The sequence below is a fragment of the Phacochoerus africanus genome, chromosome 9 (genome assembly GCF_016906955.1).
Source record: "Phacochoerus africanus isolate WHEZ1 chromosome 9, ROS_Pafr_v1, whole genome shotgun sequence".
NCBI lineage: Eukaryota > Metazoa > Chordata > Mammalia > Artiodactyla > Suidae > Phacochoerus > Phacochoerus africanus.
This window is the reverse complement of record NC_062552.1, coordinates 15,591,631-15,613,507: the sequence shown is the minus strand read 5'-3', so window position 1 is coordinate 15,613,507 and position 21,877 is coordinate 15,591,631. Positions and strand designations below refer to the sequence as shown.

The 21,877-nt window shown below is 42.8% G+C and overlaps 1 protein-coding gene across 5 annotated transcripts in view; it reads left to right on the top strand.

The window, feature by feature from the left end:
• MBOAT1 (membrane bound O-acyltransferase domain containing 1) overlaps positions 1–21,877 on the top strand; it is a 112,280-nt gene that overhangs the window by 54,889 nt on the left and 35,514 nt on the right. For 4 of the 5 annotated variants that reach the window (XM_047794564.1, XM_047794563.1, XM_047794565.1 and 1 more), the window contains exons 2-5: positions 2,388–2,533; positions 4,484–4,561; positions 10,268–10,363; positions 19,685–19,740. In XM_047794564.1, coding sequence (XP_047650520.1) covers positions 2,388–2,533; positions 4,484–4,561; positions 10,268–10,363; positions 19,685–19,740 — 376 coding nt within the window. Of the gene's footprint in view, positions 1–2,387; positions 2,534–4,483; positions 4,562–9,872; positions 10,043–10,267; positions 10,364–19,684; positions 19,741–21,877 lie in introns of those variants that run through there. The other variant, XM_047794566.1, reaches the window with a different exon arrangement.

Genomic DNA, 21,877 nt, shown 5'->3' with positions numbered 1-21,877 from the left:
TTTCCCCCAGCTGCCTATTATTTGTTTACTGATTAAACAAACAATATATTGAGTATCCTGTCAATTGTGATGTGTCATATTATTAAGTAGTATCTCAAGGCACAATATACAGGTGGGGTGAGGTTTATTATTACAATGGATTCAAATGCCTATTTAAAATAGTTCTGGACAATTTTGATTTTTTTTTTTTTTTTGTCCACTTCTTGTTAGATCTGAATTGACTTTTATTACTTTGAAGGCAGGGATTATGCCTTTTCCCCCTCTATCCCAATTGCTCTCAAACGAAGATCCAAGTCATCTGGGGAACCTGTTAAAACTCAGATTACTGGGCTCACGCTGGGAGGGTCTAATTTAGTAGGTCTGAGGTAGGGCCTGAGAATGTGTGTTTCTAACAAGTTTCCAGGTGATGCTGCTTATGCTGCTAGTCTGGGGACCATAGTTTTGAGAACTGCTGCGCTAGCCTCTGGATCACTCCTCCTGGGCGGGGATGCTCTATAATTACCGGCCAGCGAAAAAGAATGGAGCCAGTTTCCCCTTGGTTGCTCTTCTGAGCAAGTACGTGCTGCTGTGACTGTGGGCTGGCCCTTGGATCTGGACAATGAAAGAATGTATGATTGATCGCCTACAGGTGATCTTAACTTTGACTTTCTAGCTACCAGTTCTTTTACATTCTGAACCTTGCTAAGACAAGTTATTTTTCTAATTGTGTGTGTAGTGCGTGTGTGTGAGAGAGAGAGGGAGAGTTGGTAGTTGTGTATTTAGGCTTCAAAGAGATATGACCACATCATGCAGAGTAAAACCCATGTTCATCTCTCTTTCAAGGTGGAAAGGGAGCGTGGGCAGTCGCAGGAATAAATTTCTGGAAAGACTGGTAAAGAAGGATCTCTCAATAGAGGGGAACCCCAGCACAGTCAATTTTTAAAACAAAATAAATTTTCTGAAGGTATTGTTTTCTTTGAATTACAGGGCGTTTATTCTTTGTTGTTGTTGTTGTTGGGAAAACAAATGAGCTTGGGTGGAGCTGGTCCTGCCTCGACCACTGCCCTGATGAATTTCACTAGCAGCCACAGTCTTTGTAGCATGAAAAGCTGTTGAGGCTGAAATTGAGGGTCTACTCAAATACTTATATCCTAGATCCCTTCTAAAAGCAAATTGATACTGAAGTTTTCATTCTGAATGCTCTGAAAAGTTTAAACTGCTTTTCCAGGGTTAATTCATGGTTAAACCACTTACTGTATTTTGGTTTTGTGTTAAAGCAGCTGCTCTTTCCCAAGAGTATCAAGGAATTATTGTATAGTTTCTTTTAGGTAATTTTTTTTTTTCAATGGCTGCACCTGTGGCATGTGGCTGTTCCCAGGCCAGGGGTTGAATCCAAGCTGTAGCTGTGACTTAATGCCGTAGCTTTGGCCATGCAGGATCCTTTAACTCACGGAGCTGAGCCAAGGATTGAACCTGTGCCTCCGCAGTGACCTGAGCCGCTGCAGTTAGATTCTTAACCTACTGCATCACAGCAAGAACTGCAGTAAAATACTTTCAAAAGAGAGATCACTGAGATTTTTCTAAGGAAATATGGTGCCTATTATGCATAACTGGATAGGTATTGGTGTTGCAAGTTTAATGCAGGTCTGGGTTTTGGGTGTGTGTATGTGCATTTAGTGTTATACATTGGATTTGAGCAATGCTCTTGCTTACCAGGTGTTAATTTAAAATGAGAAAAATTGGGAGTTCCCGTCGAGGCGCAGTGGTTAACGAATCTGACTAGGAACCATGAGGTTGCGGGTTCGGTCCCTGCCCTTGCTCAGTGGGTTAACGATCCGGCGTTGCCATGAGCTGTGGTGTAGGTCGCAGACGCGGCTCGGATCCCGCGTTGCTGTGGCTCTGGCGTAGGCTGGCAGCTACAGCTCCGATTCGACCCCTAGCCTGGGAACCTCCATATGCTGCAGGAGCAGCCCAAGAAATGGCAAAAAGACCAAAAAAAAAAAAAAAAAAAAAAAAAGAGAAAAATTGGAGTCAGAAAACAGCTGATGATTGTTTTGGAGAGGCTTTTGACTTCTTGGGTACCTGTGAGGGAAGCCTCGTGGAGCTGATTCAGCTGCGTCGCAGAAAGAACACATTCTTTATCTTAGGGTAACACTGGGAGATGGGCAGGACAGTGACCTCCCAGTCGGCGGGAAAGCAGCCGTGGCCCGAGTCAAAGGATTGGAGAAACAACTTTGCGGATCATCTCTTCAATCTCTCGTACCTCCTCCTCCAAACGAATGTTCTGCTGAGGAAACCCTCCACATCCGAGCCTGAGATGCAGATGAAGAAATCTGAAAAAAGGAAGGAAAAGGTGCACACAGGTCAAGCACTAAAGGTTTCGATTCTCTCTTTTTTCCCCCATGTAGGTGAATTTTGTGGCCTGCCAGCTCTTTGCTTTGTTTGCTGCTTTCTGGTTCCGCATCTACCTAAGTCCCGGTAAAACCAGCCCTGATGTCCGGCATGCATTTGCCACCATCTTTGGCATCTATTTTGTCATCTTTTGCTTCGGCTGGTGAGTATGAGCCTCTGAAAGTCAAATATTTATCATTTGGGTGTTTTGTGGTGATTTTCTTGGCATTTCCCAGGCACTAGGGAAAGAAATACATGATGTTTCTTCTAACTGTGAAATAATGGGGATGTTATGAGAATCTCCATTTATTGTAAGAACCTGGACCAAGAGACCAACTGCCTTTTAGAAACCAATTCAGTGAATTTTTCTTAAAATTAGACTTCTGCTGATCTCACCCTGGGTCATGCAAATGGAATGTTACAAAGTTTAATTTTCCCAACAAGGAATCTTTCCTGGTCATTGGTTGTATTGGTGTTTTTCTTGCATCACTAGAGATACTGGCATTAATCCTGCACTTAAAGTAGAACAATGGCTTGAATGTGAGTCTTAGGGAGTGTGTTGGTCTTTAACAGAGAAAGCCAGTACTCTTGAGACTTTTCTCTACTAGGTAAGCTGGGGAAGTACCCTGGGAGGGGTACTTCCTGGGAAAGAGATTTTAGGAATGAACACTTCTAGAAATACAACTCAAGGGAATTTATAAATTCATTCAGGGTAGTAAGATTATGTCTCCTCCTTCAACAAAAATTTGGAGAAAGGATGATGTGTATGCAGCTCAGTTGTGGTCTGGGTATTTTTTTTTTTTTTTTCATTTTTAAAATTGTAGTTGATATACAATGTTCTCTCAATTTCTGCTACACAGCAAAGTGACCCAGTCATCCACCCATATATATATATGCATTCTTTTTTTCATATAATCTTCCATCATGTTCTATCACAATGATTGGATATAGTTCCCTGTGCTATACAGTAGGACCTCATTGCTCATCCATTCTAAATGTAATAGTTTGCATCTGCTAACTCCAAACTCCCAGTCCCTGCCACTCCCTTCCCCCTCCCCCTCACAAATCTGTTCTCCATGTCTGTGAGTCTGTTTCTGTTTTGTAGATAGATTCATCTGGGCTATATTTAATTTAATTTATTTTTGTCTTTTTAGGGTCACACCTGCAGCATATGGGGATTCCCAGGCTAGGGGATTGAATCAGAGCTGTAGCCACCGGCCTACACCACAACGACAGCAATGCCAGATCTGAGCCGTATCTACAACCTACCCTACAGCTCACAGCAATGCCAGATCATTAACCCACTGAGTGATGCCAGGGATCGAACCGGCATCCTATTGGATTCTGGTCAGATTTGTTTCCACTGAGCCCCAATGGGAACTCCTGTGCTATATTTTAGATTCCACATATTAGTGATAGCATATTGTGTTTGTCTTTCTCTTTCTTACTTCACTTCAGAATGGCTATCGTTAGTAAGTCTATAAATAATAAAAGCTGGAGAGGGTGTGGAGAAAAGGGAACCCTCCTCAACTGTTGCTGGGAATGTAAATTGGTGCAACCACTGTGGAAAGCAATATGGAGGTTTCTCCGAAAATTAAATATAGAACTTCCATATGACCCAGTAATCCCACTCCTGGGCATATATCCAGATGAAATTTTCACTCAAAAAGATACATGTACCCATGTATTCACTGCAGTACTATTCACTAGAGCCAAGACCTGGAAACAACCTAAATGTCCAATGACAGATGAATGGATTAAGAAGATGTGGTACAGATACACAATGGAATACTACTCAGCCATAAAAAGAACAAAAAAATACCTCTCAGCCATAAAATAGAATGAAATAATGGTCTTAGTACTTTAAAATTAGAACGAACTCTCTTCACTGAAGTTGGCAGGCTACATCATGACTTCCTAGTGTCATTTCAAGATACAGTTTGAATTACATAGAACAAAAATACTTGATTTATTTTATCTTGCCTAAACATGAATTAACTGATCATCTGCTTTTTGGTGGGAGTGGAGGTGGAGATGCAGTACGGGTGGCCAAGAGGTATGTAGATATGAAATATACTCAGTGTCCCCTCTTCTTCCCCGTGATGTCCTCCAGGTACTCTTTGCATCTTTTTGTCTTGGTGTTAATGTGCTATGGACTCATGGTCACTGCCAGCGTATCCAATATTCACAGGTAAGACCCTGGGGAGGAACAATGCAAGGTGACATCTTTTGTGATCTTTGAGATGTACCTCTTTCCCCATTTGCCACAGTAATTTAATTACTAATTTAATTTAGTAATTTAATTCCTAAATTAGCAATTTAATTTCTGAGTTCTCTGGGCTATCAGAAAGGAGGGAGGGGAAACCTTAAATTCAGGGAGTCTTCAGAGAAACCTTTCTGGAAAAAGTATGATGTGAATTGGGACTCAGGTGAAAGAGAGTTTATCATGATTAGGCTGCCTCATTTGTAATAGCAACAACCTGGGAGCAGCCTGAATGGTCACTGTAGTGGAGTACTACTCAGCAAGAAAAAAGCATGAGAAAATACCATACACAATGACATGGGTGCATCTCAAAATAAATAGGTGGAATGAAGGATGCCACACAAATTCTCTTCTCAAAAATGCCAATTCAGGAGTTCCCATTGTGGTTCAGGGGTTAAGAACCCAATTAGTATCCATGAGGATGTGGGTTCAATCCCTGGCCTTGCTCAATGGGTTAAGGATCTGGCATTGCCTCAAGCTACGGCATAGGTTGCAGATAGGTCTCGGATCCCAAGTTGCTGTAGCTGTGGCGTAGGCCTCAGCTGCAGCTCTGATTCAACCTCTAGCCTGGGAACTTGTCTATGCTGTGGATGCAGCCCTAAAAAATGCCAATTTATATGTAGTGACAGAAATCAGATCAGAGATAAGTGGGGGTGAGATGGTTCAGGGAGATATGAGAGGGACCACAAGAAACATGAAGCAACTGGGGACTGGGGGTGATGGATAGGCTCATTATTTTGACTGATTTTCTGAGTACGAAATATATCGAAACCTTAGGCTTTAAATATGTCCAATGAAAGTTCTTCCTCAAAAAAGGAAGAAATATTCTTACCATGATACTCTGATTTCAAAGTACAGAACTAATTTAATTCCACCTTGAAGGCTACGGGCTTGGCACTCATAGAAGATCCTGGAGTATCTGTTTTGCATTTTCTGTCTCCCATGGTCTTTCTGAAACCTCAGAATTAATTCGGCCTTTCAGTAACACTGGAATGTAAGCTCTGTGAAAACAAAGACTTTTCTCTCTTGTTCTGTGGCGTATCCTCAGAGCCTAGAACAATACCTGGCACAAGTGAAGGCTCAATAAATATTTATGTAACGAAGGAATGAATATGCTTGCAAAGACGTTTACCCTTCTCTGGCTTCCTTTCTGATAGCTTCTCTGAAAAAGTAAATGCCTTATTTCAGCCTCAGAAATCTCTTTGATTCATAAGACTATTAGCACAATAGTTTTCCTTCTTAAAAACATAGGAGGAGTTCCCGTCGAGGCTTAGTGGTCAACGAATATGACTAGGAACCATGGGTTACGGGTTTGATCCCTGGCCTTGCTCAGTGCGTTAGGGATCCGGCGCTGCCGTGAGCTGTGGTGTAGGTTGCAGATTCGGCTTAGATCCCGCGTTGCTGTGGCTCTGGCGTAGGTCAGCGGCTACAGCTCCGATTAGACCCCTAGCCTGGGAACCTCCATATGCCATAGGTGCAGATCTGAAAAGACCAAAAAAAAAAAAAAAAAAAGGCATTTAGGGAGTTCTCTGATGGCCTAGAGGGTTAAGGCTCCTCCGTACTCACCGCTATGGCTCTGGTCACTGCTGTGTGGTTCAGGTTTGATTCCTGTCTGAGGAACTTCCACCTGCTGCCTGTGTGGCAAAAAACAAAACAAAACAAAACAATACCAAGAGAGAACCTAAAGTAAACATTGCAACTCTCATTAAAACAAATTGGAATTTAACTTTTAGTGTGTCCTCTTGCAGTTGCTTCCAATAAATTTCTGGTTTTCAAAGGAAACTATTTTTGCCTGCCTTTAACTTGTAGAGTCATTCAACCTAGGTTTCAAAAGAGCCCTGGAAGTTTGAATTCTAATCATCTCTCTTCTATGTGTCCTTCCTGAAGGGGGTAGTATCATTCCTTCGGAAAGGAAGTAGAAAATCCATATTTCTAATCTGTTAAGAATGTGTTTGGGGAATGCTTCTTATTATGTCAGACATGCTCGTTTCAGTGGGAGGTAAAAGTCCTTGGCTTTTCCTGTACTTGATGGCAGAAGCAATTAAATGATCAATAAAAATGTCATCACATCTCCAGAGCAGTTTTCCAACCAGCTGACAAATTGTAGGTTCTAGTTTGTTTGTTTATTTGTTTATTTATTTATTTATTTATTTGCTTTTTAGGGCCACACCTGTGGTATATGGAAGTACCCAGGCATGGAGTCGAATCAGAGCTGCAGCTGCCTGCCTACGCAGCCACAGCAGCGCAAGATCCTTAACCCACTGAGTGAGGCCAGGGATCCAACTTCATGGATACTAGTCAGATTTGTTTCCACTGTGACACAACTGGAACTCCCAACAAATTGTAAATTGTCAGCTTTTCCCACCCTTGTGTGATGCTGGTAGGGCTTAGTCTGTTTTTCAGAGGGGTCAAGCTGTGTGTCCAGGTTTGCTGTATTAGCCTCTGGCCGGGAATGGAATCCTCCCTCCTTGGCAGAGCTGAGCCCTTTACAGACAACAATATTGGAGTAGCAGACAGCCAGGTCATAAGACCAAAGAGCAAAAAGACCAGAGCAAGTTCTTCCTCTTTTTCGCTTGTGTCATTGCCAAGCCTGCAAAAGTAGGGAGTGGGTCCCATTTCCTAGTGGATGGAAGTTGTTAACTCTGGCTCCTGGGAAAGAACACGAGGCTGGAGTCAGGAAATCTGACTCTTTCTGGCAGTGTGTGAGTTCAGAAAAGCCAGGCAGCTTCTCTGCAGAGCAGATTTCCTGCCTATAAAATGCAGGGTTTATGGTGCTTTGGACTTAAGTTATCTTCAAGACCAGGATTTCTGGGTTCTTGGTGAGTTGTTACCTCTTCTCCTCACCGAGTTATGAGTTCTGCCCTGTGGCTGGGAATAGGAGGGAAAGTCTAGGATGTGCTGCCTAGTGGAACTAACCCATTTCAGGGCTGACTCTTGTTAGCCAGGATTTGTCTAGAGTTCTTGCGGTACCGTTTCTGTTTCCTTCTGAAGATGCTCTGTTGGGCAGAAGTCACAGGCGTTAATTTATGTGAACAACAGGAACAGAACATAGCATCTGCAAGGACGGGAGTCCTCACATGGGAACTTGGAGATCAGTTACCAATTTTGGAGAACTTGCTTGGTGTCAAGTGCTAGGCCAAGCTCTTTTAAATATATTATGTTGTATTATTTTTGATATGCAACTCTTAGTGTATCACTTAATATATTACATATAATATTTTCTATCATTACTACAAATATATTCTTTCTAGGACAACTCTATAGGATATAGATTTTTTTTCGGAAATGAAAAAAAAAATGAAATCTTGGAGAAGTAAATCAATGTACAGCATAATGAATTTTCACAAAGTGAATGTACCCCTATAACCACCCCCTAGGTCAATAGGATACTGTTACCATTGCTTAGGTCCCAAACTCTACCACACCCTTCCTTCCTAAAATACCTGCTGTCCTGACCTCTCACACCAAGGATACTTTTGCCAGGGCTGGGATTTGAGCTCGTGCTGGTCTGCCTCTAGAATACATGCCCTCTCCACTGCTTCTGGTTTCCTTGGATGTTTCAGGTTGGTCCAGGGCATGACTGTGTTGTCCTGTTGTTCTGGGTTTTCATACTTAGCCCTATCCTTGAATGGTGGGTCTTAGGATAACAGTTGAATTGAACTTGCTTTTCTCTCTGGGTGGAGAGGGTGGGGTCACAGAGAGGTATGGGTCTAGCTCCTTTTGGTTCTAAGGAAGAATCTGTCTGGATCTGCTTTGTACTTCTGCCTTCACCCTTGTGAACTGGCTTGAGAAGAGCAGAAGGTACTGGAGGCAAAAAGACTTTAACTCCATCCTTCAGCTCTTCAGGGATTTGCTTTTGCATGGACACTTGCTTTGTGCACCATCTTCTTGGTTTGGAAAGGGTTAGAGATGAACCCAGGGGAGGGAAAAAATATTTTTTGTGTAGTAACATCTCTGTTTGCAAATACTGGTAAAGAGAGCTAAAGCCACAGAATGCTTTAGAGTTTATAGAAATCTATCATGCTTGGCATCTGGCGTTCCCTGGCTAACAAATGACTTTGTATTATCTGTGCTTTACTTTTCCTTATGTTGATCTAGTCCCCATGAGTTATTTTATTGTGAATTTGTGAATTTCAAGATAATTTGATATCAGAATATATATCTTCTCTGTTTTATAGTGCACGTTTAAAAGTCATCCCCTGTGAATTTGTTTCTGATGGGCTCCTGACCCATTAAAGATGTTTAATGTTTTCATTTCAGTCCATTTCAAGTAACAGTTAAGTGAACACCTTCTATGGCCAAGGGTTGGGTTGCTCAAGGTCACAATGAGTTGGGGAAATAGATGATTACATGTAATTTTAACATTGTAATTACATAGGTTAGCATGTAACACTAGAGAAATCAGGCAGTGAAGCAATGTATGGCGTTGGGAGTGAGAGTGGAAAGGATGGAGCAAGACTATGCCAGGTGCTATCAGAGCTGAGACTTAATCTGATAATTAGAAAGTTTCCAGATGGACTGAGGATGGAGAAAAAGAGTTGCAGGCAGAGGAAGGAACACGTGGGAAGATACCTGGCCTGAGAATGCAGGATGTCATTCTGGAAAGGAAGCAGTCCAGTGTGGTTTAACATAGGGGGACACGGAATGTGGCTAAACAAGAGTCCAGAAAGGGAAAGAGCTTAGCACGTGAAGCACCTTGGCTGCTGTACTTAGGAGTTTTGATGTGATTAGATAGTGGGATCCACTGGAGGCTTCAAAGGCAAGTAGCATTCATTTAGTTGTTTGTTCATTCAACATACAGTAGGTGCCAATGATGAATGAAACCCACATGACCATTCTTGCCTTGATGGAGCTTTCAGCCTAGTACACGAGATAGTAGTTAATCAGATTCACATGTCTTTCTAGTAGCAGGTGATGAATGTTCTGAACAGTGTGTGTGTACACACATTGCTAGTTCATACTCTAGGGTGGTGAGGGCCAGCCTCTGAAGGAGGCCATGGAGTGGACTTGAGTAGGTCGTAACAGGAGTCTCAAGCATCAACAGGGGGGGTCCTGAGCAGAACACGACGAGCTACCACTAAGGAATAGATGGAGGAAGATAAGCTGAGCAAGAGCCTTGGAAGAATTGACCAGAGAGGCGTGGAGAAAATAAGGAGAAAAGAAGCCAAGAGAACAGAATGTTTCAGGAAGGGAGTGGTTGGCAGTATAGTGATGATTTGTATTTCAGGGAGATCCTTGTGTAAACAGGAAGGTTTGTGAAGAGGAGCCTCTGAGTGCAGGACCTTACAGGCCAGGGGCTCCAGCTCTGGCTGCACGTTGGAGTTACACCTGCCAGGTGGACCCCCTACCAATGATATCAGAATATCTGGGGGTGGGACCAGGTGCCTCCCCCAACCCCCCACACTCCAGGTAATTCTGTTATGCTGCCCAAGTTGAAAACTAGTGCAGTGGTCCAGGTGAGAAAAGATGAAGGGTTCAGAGCAGTGGGTGAGAAAGGACAGGGGATGGGCTGGGAGGTAGATGAACCACTTGGGATATTGTGACTAATTACACATGAGGGAGAGGAAGAAGAAGAGAAAATTGAGCGTGTATTTTCATGCACAGTAATCCAATCCTTTGTGTTTCTGCTTCCAGATACTCCTTTTTTGTAGCAATGGGATACCTTACAATATGCCATATCAGCCGAATATACATCTTCCACTATGGAATCCTCACTACAGATTTTTCTGGGTGAGTATCTTAAGTTGGATGGGAGCAGTGGGACTGCTGACTTTGACTTAGTCCCTGGTGGTCTGTAAAAATCACGTGTGTCCATAAGAATCATTGGTGGCTGGTTAAATCAGTTGGTAAGACTGAGCTAATGAGGCGGAGGTTGAAGATCTGGTTACACTGTAGGATGGTGGGCTTTGCCGTGTTACAAGATGGGGGTTGCAAACTACAGCCAAACTATGGCCATATATGTTCCGTCACTTGTTTTTGTAGTTATATTGGAGCACAATCAGGCAGTTACTCAATGATGGTTGCTCTGGCTGCTTTTGTACAACAGTGGTAGAGTTGAGTCGTTGTGACCAAAACCACATGACCCACAAAAGCCAAAATATTTACTATCTTGCTCTTTGCAGAAAAAGTCTGCCAACCCCTATTTTAAGGACCTTAACACAGGGTTGGTATTTATCTCTTCCTGGTTATAATACAAAATTCTCCCATACTAAGCGGACAAATAGCTGCTTTCCTGACTCCTTCAAGTGGTCCTTGGCCACCTGACCTCTCTCCCCAGACCCCTCAAACTTCCAGCAAGGAGAAGGGCAATGCCCAACACAGCAGGAGTATCTATACATCTTCTAAAAATTTGTCTGGCACCTTGGCCACCCCTCTCCTGAGTGGTCACCTGGTGAAGATGGCAGGTGGATCCTTGAAAACTCTATGCTCTGTTGATGTTTGTTCAGTAATAACTTTTTGTGAATCTTGAGCAATGGGCATGAAAGCAGAGCTCGTCCTCATGACATTTTGTGTATTTTCCGCGTTACTTCCTTAGGAGTTCAGTTCTGTTCTCTGCAGGCAGCCCGAGGTCAGGGAGAACCGGGGCTTCTCTTCTGGTTGAATTGCCTTCCATTCTGTGAGCTGGTAGAGAAGAGTTAGTAAGAAAAAAAAGGGCTACAACTTACCGCTCATTTCTGTGAACTTTGCACATTGTGCCACAGAACTGTCCCTACACACTGAAGAGGATTCAGAAGACAGAGCGTTGTTTTGGGACCTTGACTGTGGATCCTGCCCTGCTGTGGCTGTGGCTGTGGCAGGCAGCTGTAGCTCTGATTGGACCCCTAGCCTGGGAACCTCCATAAGCTGCGGGTGCGCCCTAAAAAAAAAAAAGGTCATGAGTGATGCAGACCCAGAGACACACAGAGGGGAAATGGCCTCATGAAAATGGAGGCAGAGATAAGAGCAATGCAGATGTCAATCAAGCAAGTCTAAGGATGGCCATCATCCTCAGAAGCTAGAAGGATGCATGGAACAGATTCTCCCTGAGCTTCTAGAAAAAAATCAACTCTGCCAACACCTTGATTTTGCTTTTTTCATTTCCTTCCTTTCTTTCTTTGCTTTTTGTGGTTGCATTTGGGGCATATGGAAGTTCCCAGGCTAGGGGTCAAATTGAAACTACAGCTGCCACCCTACACCGCAGCCACAGTAACACGGGATCCAAGCCACATCTGCAACCTACACCACAGCTGATGGCAGCACCGTATCCTTAACCCACTGAGCGCAGCCAGGGATTGTTTCTGCTAAGCCTCAACGGGAACTCCTCATTTTTTTTTTTAATGGCCACACTCAGGCATACGGAAATGTCTGGGCCAGGATTTGAATCCAAGCCACACTTCAACCTACACTGCAGCTGTGGCAATGCCAGATCCTTTAACCCACTGCACTGGGCTGGGGATTGAACCTGCCCCTCTGCAGCTCTTTCTTCCAGCCACTGCAGTTGGATCCTTAACCCACTGCAGCAGGAACTCCTTCCCACCACCACCACCACCATTTTTTAGGAGAGTTTTATTAATTCACTGATCCAGTATTTACAGGGGCCAGAGGGTCTATGTTCAGTGTAAAGAGGCAGCTGCTGCACCTGCCAGCCACCCCCACCCCAGGTCACCTATGTACAGTTAAGGAGCTGCTTGGATCACCTTCAAAGCCACTTGGCAGAGGTCACGAGCTGTGTTTGTTTGACTTCCAGCGGCAGTGCTGGGCCCATTAGCCCCTAGCATCAGGCCCTCTGGGAAGACAGGGGCTCCAACCTTGACTTTGGACTTTCTGTCCTCCAGAACTGTGAGACATTAAGTTTCTGCTTTTAAGCCACCCAATTTGTGGGAATCTCTTATGGCAGCTCTAGGAAATGAATACACATCCTTTTATGATTCCACACCCTCTGATGAGCTAACAGCCACCCCCTGCGCCTGGGCACGCGGGGTAAAAGACCCTTCATGCTCACATTTATTCCTGCTCTCGTCACATCTCTTCCTCCACTGGTTTTATCCAGAAAAGCCTGAACTCTTGAATGATGGTTTAGTGTAATGTGGAGAGTTACCAACAGGAAAAAATAAAGGGCATTTCTGGGAAAGAGTCACGTGTTCGTGAATTGGGGTGGATTTGGAGTTTGAGAGCAGCGGAGGGTGGAAATCAGTTCCTGTCCACTCCGCTTTCAGTGGCATAGTCACTTTCCTTAAGGGTATTTGTTCTCTGGCATTTTGGGGGGATCTCCTTGCATTAAGCCGTCTCGGACTTGACACACGAAGCTGCAAACTGTTTAAAAAACAATGGACACTTGTTAAGGAAAGGATACAATGAAAATGTGTCTTCTCTTGTATAAGTCATTTGGTTTAGATCTCTTAATTGCCAAGTGACTGTACTTTATCCAGTTCTTGGGGGGGGGGTGTGCCTTTTTTTTTTTAAATTATAGGTCACTATTAAGCGGCAGCATTATTTTTTCCTGTCACCTTAAATGCACAGGGCCTTACTGGTAGAAATCCATCTTCTTGGATAAGGTCAGAAACAGAGAGAGGTACGTGCCTGCCTGAAATGGACAAGATGTTTTAAATCAGATTGTCAGCAAGAGAGTCTCTTTACCATGTCTGTTCTCATTATGAACATGCAAGTCATGACCAGCTCTCCTTCAGAATGGAATTTGTTCAACACTGCTGTTTATTTCAGTCTAAAAACTCTTACTTAGGATTTTGTGGCGGCATCAAGTAGCAATCTGAAGTTGAACCTGGTGGGGGTTTTTTTTTTTTTTGCCTTTTTGTTTTGTTTTGTTTTCTTCTTATGCCCAAACCTGTGGCACAGGAAATTCCCAGGCTAGGGGTTGAATTGAAGATGCAAATGTGGGCCTACGCCACAGCAATGCCGGATCTGAGCTGCACCTGCAACCTAGCAGCAGCTCGTGGCAACTCTGGAGCCATAGCCAACTGAGCGAGGCCGGGGATTAAACCCACATCCTCATGGGCACCATGTCGAGTTCTTAACCCGCTGAGCCACAACAGGAACCCTGAACCCAGAGTTTTAAAGCAGCCCGATAAGGTAGCTTCTCTCTATGGGCGTGCATATGAGTTTAAGTGCTGAGCAGACTTATTTAGAATAAGAGCACAGACAGGAATTGAACAGGATTGGATTATGCTTGTGTTTGTGTCCAACAACATCTATGTTTTTAGTGTGGAGGACACATATTGAGGTTATTGAGATTATCCTGGGGCTTGAAATTTTATTTATCACCCCGAAAGTCATCAAGTCAAGTGTTCATGGTGAGGATAAAACACGAAATAGACTTCTCCTAGTGCTGCTGATGCAATCTGTATCAGTCCATGCAGAGGCCACTGTCCTTCCGTGTTTTCTCTGTGAATGTGGGTTATTAAAACGACGGGAACACGCAGTGTTTTCCCTGGGGAAGCTCAACAATTGCTTGTCATAAAGCTGATACTTGATTCCTTTTAAGTCCGTGCGAGGGAACTGATCTTTTTTGCTCACAGAAGGGTGCAATCGAATTTTCTTCTGAGGGAAGCAGCATGAAGAAACCTTCACTTCTTTGACAGGCGAGGCCAGATTCAGGCAGATAATTGCTCTCCCATCATGCTGGCAGTTTGAGGTGCCCATGTGTTTTTGAAAACATTATGAAATGAGAACATTTATATGCTGCTAGTGGGAGTATAAATTGGTACAACCCTTCTGGAAGGCAATTTAGCCATAAATTTTAAGCAAGGATTTTTTAAAAAGGTTTATATCCTGTAACAGGATAAATTCCTAGAAATGAAATTACTTTAAGGAAATCAAATTTATTCATAAGTGTGTTCAACTGTTGTCAATAATAGTGAAAAACTGGAAGCGTCCTAAATGGTCCAAAAGAGGTGAATGATTAAATTATGGTACCTAATATGAGTCTATTAAAAATGATGTCTTCAGAGAATATTTAATGACACTGGAGAATGACACTGGAGAATGCTTGCAATATAATGGAAAATCAAACCACAAAACAAATACATGTATTAAGATTCCATTTTTATGAATGTGGGCATGTGTAGAGAAAGGAATAGAAGGAAATGATAAATGTTAAGACAGGGATTCTCTCTGGAGTTGGTAGGGTATTCTTTATTGGCGATTTTACTAATTCCTTTATTATTTCATATAATTATAAGATGAAATCCTAAAGGTTATTTTAAAATATATATATATATATATGTATGTATGTATGTATGTATTTTTTTTTCCTTTTTTAGGGCCACACCCACAGCATACAGTGGTTCCCAGACTAAGGGTCGAATCGGAGCTGTAGCTGCTGGCCTACACCACAGCCATAGCAATGCAGGATCTGAGCTGTGTTTGCAACCTACACCACAGCTCATGGCAATGCCAGATTCTTAACCTACTGAGCAAGGCCAGGGGTTGATCCTTCAGCCTTGTGTATGCTAGTCAGATTTGTTAACTGCTGAGCCACAATGGGAACTCCAATTTAAATATATTTTGAATGTATATTGCGCATGCATATAAACTGCAGCCTGTACCAGTGGAACAATAGCTGCTTGTGTTCTCGGTTATCCTATTGGGCATTATAGAAATATCACTTGCCCTTTTGTTCCATGGGAAATGATTTCGTCTGTTGGTTTGTGACATCTTGATCATGCCACCTGACCAGCCCAGTATGTGCAAATTTTTAGTCTCTATCATATGGAAAAAAGAAGGGCAATTTGCAAAGGGATTTCGAGATTTGCTTATTTTATGTTTCTCCTTTGGGCTGCTGCTAGCCTTTCAAGGATTAGCACTGAAAAAAGTCCACAAAAGAGGTGAAAGAGAAGTGGCCCTACCTCAGCCATGCTGGACTCAAACCTTTGTTTCAGATTGATCAGATGGTTCCCATAGATTCAAGGGCAAGGCCTCTCTCTGACTGATAAGTGTGTAAAAATCCAAATTGCATAGCCACTGCAACGTGCGTCTCCAATTACAAAAAATTTGTGCTGGGCTTTGTGTAAAGAAGGCTGGGAGTTTAGGTCCTATTACTAATTCCTTGGACTTAACAATCTTACAAGGGAAAAAGAAAAGACAAAAAGGCTTTGGAAGCCAAAAAAAAAAAAAAGTCATTTTTTAAAAGTCGCTTGATTGTGATAAGAAAAGCAAGTCTCAGTATCTGTTATGCATCCTGGCTCAGAGTTTTTGTTGCATAGCAAGAAGATGCAAAGTTATGTTGTCTTTAAGACCAGTTTGGTTTTGTAGAAAGTTTTGATGCTGTCCTTCTATCTAGGATCCAAGCCTCCCCATGTTCTGGAAGCAGTTATTTTTTTCACTATAAAAGAGCATGGTCAAAATCAGTGTCAGTTGTTTGTCTTGCTGCCCTAGAATGACCCACCCTGGGGGCTTTCTTGTCTGTCACATCCACTTGTCCCCTGCCCTGGCAGAGCACAGATTCCCCCCTCTTCGGTAGTTAGACTCACTTTCCCTCCCCTGCACCTCATACCTTAAGAGTCTTGTTTTAAACACTGGCCATTGGGCTTTTGCAAATAAGGTTTAGCGGTGAGCGTAGGTGTTACAATTTCAAAGTGCATTCATTGATACTCTGTTTAACATAGTTTATTGTGTTCGTGTATATTGATAGTTTAAAATATGACATGCTTATTATTTTAAAGAGATGGAAAATGGGAATGAGAACCAGAGGACTGAAAGGAAAAGTGTGCTGAGTGCAGTTGACATACCAGCCTTGGCCCAAAGATGTGTGTCCTACCCCTTCCTCCCATACCTGGGCGGGGCCTGAGCTCATTGGAAGCCAGAAAGGGGGTCATCTCAGGGATGCTGTCTTAGGATGCTGACCAGAACCTCAGCCTTCTAGTAAATGAGCCATTAGTCCACAGGTCAGAGGCAGCAAATTCAGCCTTGGGAATGGAGATCAAAAAACCTGGCTAAGCTAACAAGGTTTGAAGGAAGGTATGGCAGTAGAGCCGTGGGATTTTATCTTGTCTCATTGGGCCAGAATAGAGCTATTAAAGGTACTGAACTAGGCTAGATGATTGGGAAAACAGTGTCATTGTAATTGTAGCTTTACTGAGAGAGAATTCACATACCATACAATTCATCCCCTGAGAGCATACAATTCAGTGGGTGTCAGCATGTGTGCAGAGTGAATTGACAGAGTGTAATCATCAACCACAGTTAATTTTACATTTTGGTCCCCCCCCCCAAGAAAATCTGTATGCATTAGCAATCACGCCTCGTTTCCTCCTAATTGCCCCAGCCTTAGGCAGCCAGCAATCTACTTCATTTCTCTATGGATTTGCCTATTTTAGATATTTCCTATAAATGGAATCATATAATAGGTGGCCACTTATGTCTGGCTTCTTTCACTTAGCATAATGTTTTCAAGGTCTATCCATGTTGTAGCATGTATCAGTATGTTCTTCTTCTTTCTCTTTTCTTTTTTTTGCTTTTTAGGACCACATAAGTGGCATACGGAGGTTCCCAGGATAGGGGTCCATTTGGAGCTATAGCTGCCAGCCTATGCCACAGCCACAGTAACTCGAGATCCGAGCCGCATCTATGACCTCCACCACAGCTCACAGCAATGTCCAATCCTTAACCCACCGAGCGAGGCCAGGGATCGAGCCTGCAACCTCATGGTTCCTAGTTGGATTCATTTCCGACGTGCCATGACGGGAACTCCAGTATGTCATTCTTCTTGTTGCTGAATAATATTCTATTGGATGGATATTTATTTATCCATTTGTCAGTTGATGGGTTATTTCCTTTTGCGCTGTTATGAATAATGCTGTTCTGAAAATGTATGTATAATTTTTTGTGTTGACATTTTTATTTCTCAGGGGTATATACCTAGAAAGGGAATTGCCTGGTCATACAGGTGTTCTATGTTTAAACTTTTTAGAAACTGCCAGACTGTTTTTCAAGCAACTGTACCATTTAGTATTCTCACCAGTCATGTCTGAGGGTTGCAATTCTCCACCTCATGGGCAACACAATCTGTCCTTTTGATTCTGGTCATCCTGGTGCTTGAGAAGTGGTATCTCGTGGCTTTGCTTTGCATTTCTCTGATGGCGGATTTCTGTTGAGCACCTTTTCTTTTTTCTTTTTCTTTTTTTGTCTTTTTGCCATTTCTTGGGCCGCTCCCGCAGCATATGGAGATTCCCAGGCTAGGGGTCTAATTGGAGCTGTAGCTGCCAGCCTACGCCAGAGCCACAGCAACGCGGGATCCGAGCTGCGTCTGCAACCTACACCACAGCTCATGGCAATGCCGGATCCTTAACCCACTGAGCAAGGCCAGGGATCGAACCCACAACCTCATGGTTCCTAGTCAGATTTGTTAACCGCTGCGCCATGATGGGAACTTCTCTGTTGAGCATCTTTTCATAGGCTTTATCACCATTCGTAGATCTTTCTTTTTTTTTTCTGTCTTTTTAGGGCTGCACCTTTTTAGGAGGTTCCCAGGCTAGAGGTTCAACCAGAGCTACAGCTGCCACCCTACGCCACAGCAGCTTGGGATCCAAGCTTTGTCTGCGACCTACACCACAGCTCATGGCAATGCTGGATCCTTGACCCACAGAACAAGGCCAAGGACCAAACCCTTGTCCTCATGGATACTAGTGGGTTCTTTACCACTGAGCCATGCCAGGAACTCTTTTTTTTTTTTTTTTTTTTTTTTTAGGATTAGGATTATGTATTTTAGCTTAGTGGTAAAGAGATACAGCTCCATCAGGAAAAAAAGAAAAGCATAATACCTACTTCTACCCACATTAAATAGGATTTTTTTTCAGGAAATAATCCTTATTACTATTTATTTAATTCATAAATATCGAGCCTTTGAACATTTTGATCCTAAAGCTAATTTCCTAGTGCAAATGATGAAAGCATGCAGGTAAAACTCTTCTATCCCAACTTTCCCATTTCACAGTTGAGGAACTTGACTCTGGCTATTTTTAAACTGGTTATTTTGGGTTTTTTTGTTGTTGTTGTTGTTGTTGTTGTTGTTGAGTTGAAAGAGTTCTTTATATATTCTAGTACAAGTCCCTTAGCAGATGTTTGATTTGCACATATTTTCATACATTCTGTAAAATGTCTTTTCACTTTCTTGCTGGTGTGGATCCTTTGAAGCAAACAATTTTTAAGTTTTAATGATATCCATTTAATCTATTTTTTCTTTTGGTACTTGTGCCTTTGGTGTTACATCTGAGAAGCCATTGCCAAATATAAGGTCATGAACATTTATGCCTGTGTTTCCTTCTAAGAGGTTTATAGTTTAGTTCTCACATTTAGGTCTCTGACCCATTTTTAATTCCTTTTTGTATGCTTTTTAATGTGGATATCTAGGTGTCCCTCATTATTTGTTGAAAAGACCATTCCTGCCTCCACTGAATTATCCTGACACACTTGTTCACATGGGTGTCACTTCCTAGGCTAGGGATCGAATCAGAGCTGCAGCCACCAGCCTACACCACAGCCACAGCAATAGCCCGCCAAGTCTGAGCTACCTCTGCAACCTATGCCACAGCTCACAGCAATGCCAGATCCTTAACCCACTGAGCGAGACCAGGGATCAAACCTGCGTCTTCATGGATACTAGTCGGGTTCCTTACCGCTATGAAGAAGCCAAAATATATATCCATCCAGGTGGAAGCAGGGGACTGGATTAGCTATCTCCCAAGCCAATATTTCTTACACTTAAATGTGCATCTGAATTCCATGGCGATCTTGTTAGAAGTTCAGATTCTCATTTTCTGGGTTTGGCCTCATGGAGTGGGAGATGCTGTTTCTAACAAGCTCCAGGAGATGCTGGTGGTACTGGTCCTGGCATGTAGCTTTCATTATAGCCCAAGTGGGACTTTGTAGTGTGATCTTGTTCATTGTTCTCCTTATTTAAAGTGATTTGGAAGGGAAATGAAAATTGTTTTGAATTCAGCGTTTTTGTATTTTATTTAATAATCCTCAAGATGAAAAACCGCCATGCCCAGAAATGGAATAAGTGTTTTTTCCAGTGACAGTCTTGCCAACCTTGATTGTTTTCTGTCTTCCTTTTAGGCCTCTGATGATAGTCACTCAGAAGATCACAACCTTGGCATTCCAAGTTCATGATGGTGAGACAGACAGCCCTCCTCTTGGTTCTAAGGTTAAGGCTGACATTCGGAGCTCTTCTTTTCTACTGTAGACACAGTCTAAAGGCCCGACGAGGGCTGGCAGATCTTGCTATATCCTGCCAAACATTTGCAGTCCACTTTAACCATAGCTTTTTACCTTTCCAGCTATGACTTACCATTTCCCTGCTGAAGCCGTAGTCTTCACTGCAGGATTTGCATGGAGAACAGGCTTTCTGTTGAGCATTACAGTGTTTTCAATTTAAGCTAATTTATGGCTCCCTCGGCCCCTCCTTTCCAAATCTGTTAAGAAAAAATGGCGTCCTTTTCCTTCGATTTAATCTCTGAGAAGCTCATGGTGTAATAAAAGATGCAACGTCATTGGCGAGTTAACCGTCGCTTTTGTTTGTTTTTTTGAGAACAGCGTTCCATTTATTAACAGACGTCCACACGTGTTCTTCTCTCTAGGAGCCGTGCAGCTTCCTTCTGGAGGCATTGAATGGAAATTTGTTCCAAGCCTCTGTCTTAGCTCTAGGTGGTTGCTGGCAGTTCTTGTCATTCCTTGGTTTATAGAGACGATACTCCAATGTCTGCCTCCATCTTCACATGGCCTTCACCCCTGTGTCTGTATCCACATTTATCCCCCCCCAACAAACCTTTTTGTTTTGTTTTGTTTGTTTCTAGGGCCACAACCACAGCATATGGAAGTTCCCAGGCTAGGGGTTGAATTGGAGCGGCAGCTGCTGGCCTGCACCAGAGCCACAGCAATGTGAGATCAAGCCACGTCTGCAACCTATACCCTGGTTCACAACAACGCCAGTTCCTTAACCCACCGCGTGAGGCCAGGGATCGAATCCGTGTCCTCAGGGATCCTTGTTGGATTCTTTTCCGCTGCACCACAACAGGAAGTCCCCACATTTCTACCTCTTATTCTTCTTAAAGGACACCAGCATTGGATGAAGCCCACTTTTTTTTTTTTTTTGGCTTAGAAAGTAATTTAATGAGATTAGCCTGACTCTATAAAAGCTGGGAAGAGGAAGAATCTTCTGTTTGTATAAAACAGAACATTTTCTTCACTCAAGCCCTTCCTGAAAATGGCCAGAAAGTGTGATTATTTCCACTGTTAAGAAGAGCACTGGGTTCCAGGAAGGAAGACACACTTTCTGCTGAGTGGATGGTTTCAATGCGGGCTTAGGAGATGCCAGGTGCAGTTAGTCAAAGTATATTCTGTGGATTTGTATGGCTCTGGCAAAGCCTTTGTGACTGTTGAAACTTCTTTATGTGTTGACAGGTTGGGAAGATTTAGTCTTCTTGTTTTTCCTTAAAGCTTGGGAACTGATTTAATTTTATTTTGACCCTGTTTATTCCAACTTCATACTTGGTGGTTTCGTCATTCTGTAGAGAACGGAATAACGTTATTTTTTTTTAAAATGATTTTTATTTTTTCCATTATAGTTGGTTTACTGTGTTCTGTCAATTTCTACTGTACAGCAAAGTGACTCAGTCACACACACACACACATTTTTTTTCTCACATTATCCTTCATCATGTTCCATCACAAGTGACCAGATAAGGTTCCCTGTGCTATACGGCAGGATCTCACTGCTTATCCACTCCTAATGCAATAGTTTGCATCTATTAATCCCAGACTCCCATCCATCCCACTCCCTGCCCCTCCCCCTTGGCAACCACAAGTCTGTTCTCCAAGTCCATGTGTTTCTTTTCAGTGGAAAGATTCATGTGTGCTGTATATTAGATTCCAGAGAGAAGCGATAGCCTATGGCATGTGTCTTTCTCTTTCTGACTTACTTCACTTAGTCTGAGAGTCTCTAGTTCCATCCACGTTGCTGCAAGAGAACTGAGTAACTTTATTCTGAGGATGGAGGCTTTCTAGGGTGACCAACTGTCCTGGTTTGTTCAGAACTGAGAGGTTTCCAGGATATGAGATTTTTATATCCTGCCTATATTTGGAAAGCCTTGGGCAAAAGGGAGTGAACTGGCCTGTGCTTTTGTATCTGGAAACCACTTGGTAGTGGTGATAGACTGATGTTAGCAACCCAAGTTAATAGCTAAAACCAAGTTCATTTCTGGAATTGTCAGAGCTATACTATTTGATGAGATCTTAGAAAAAAGTGTGTGT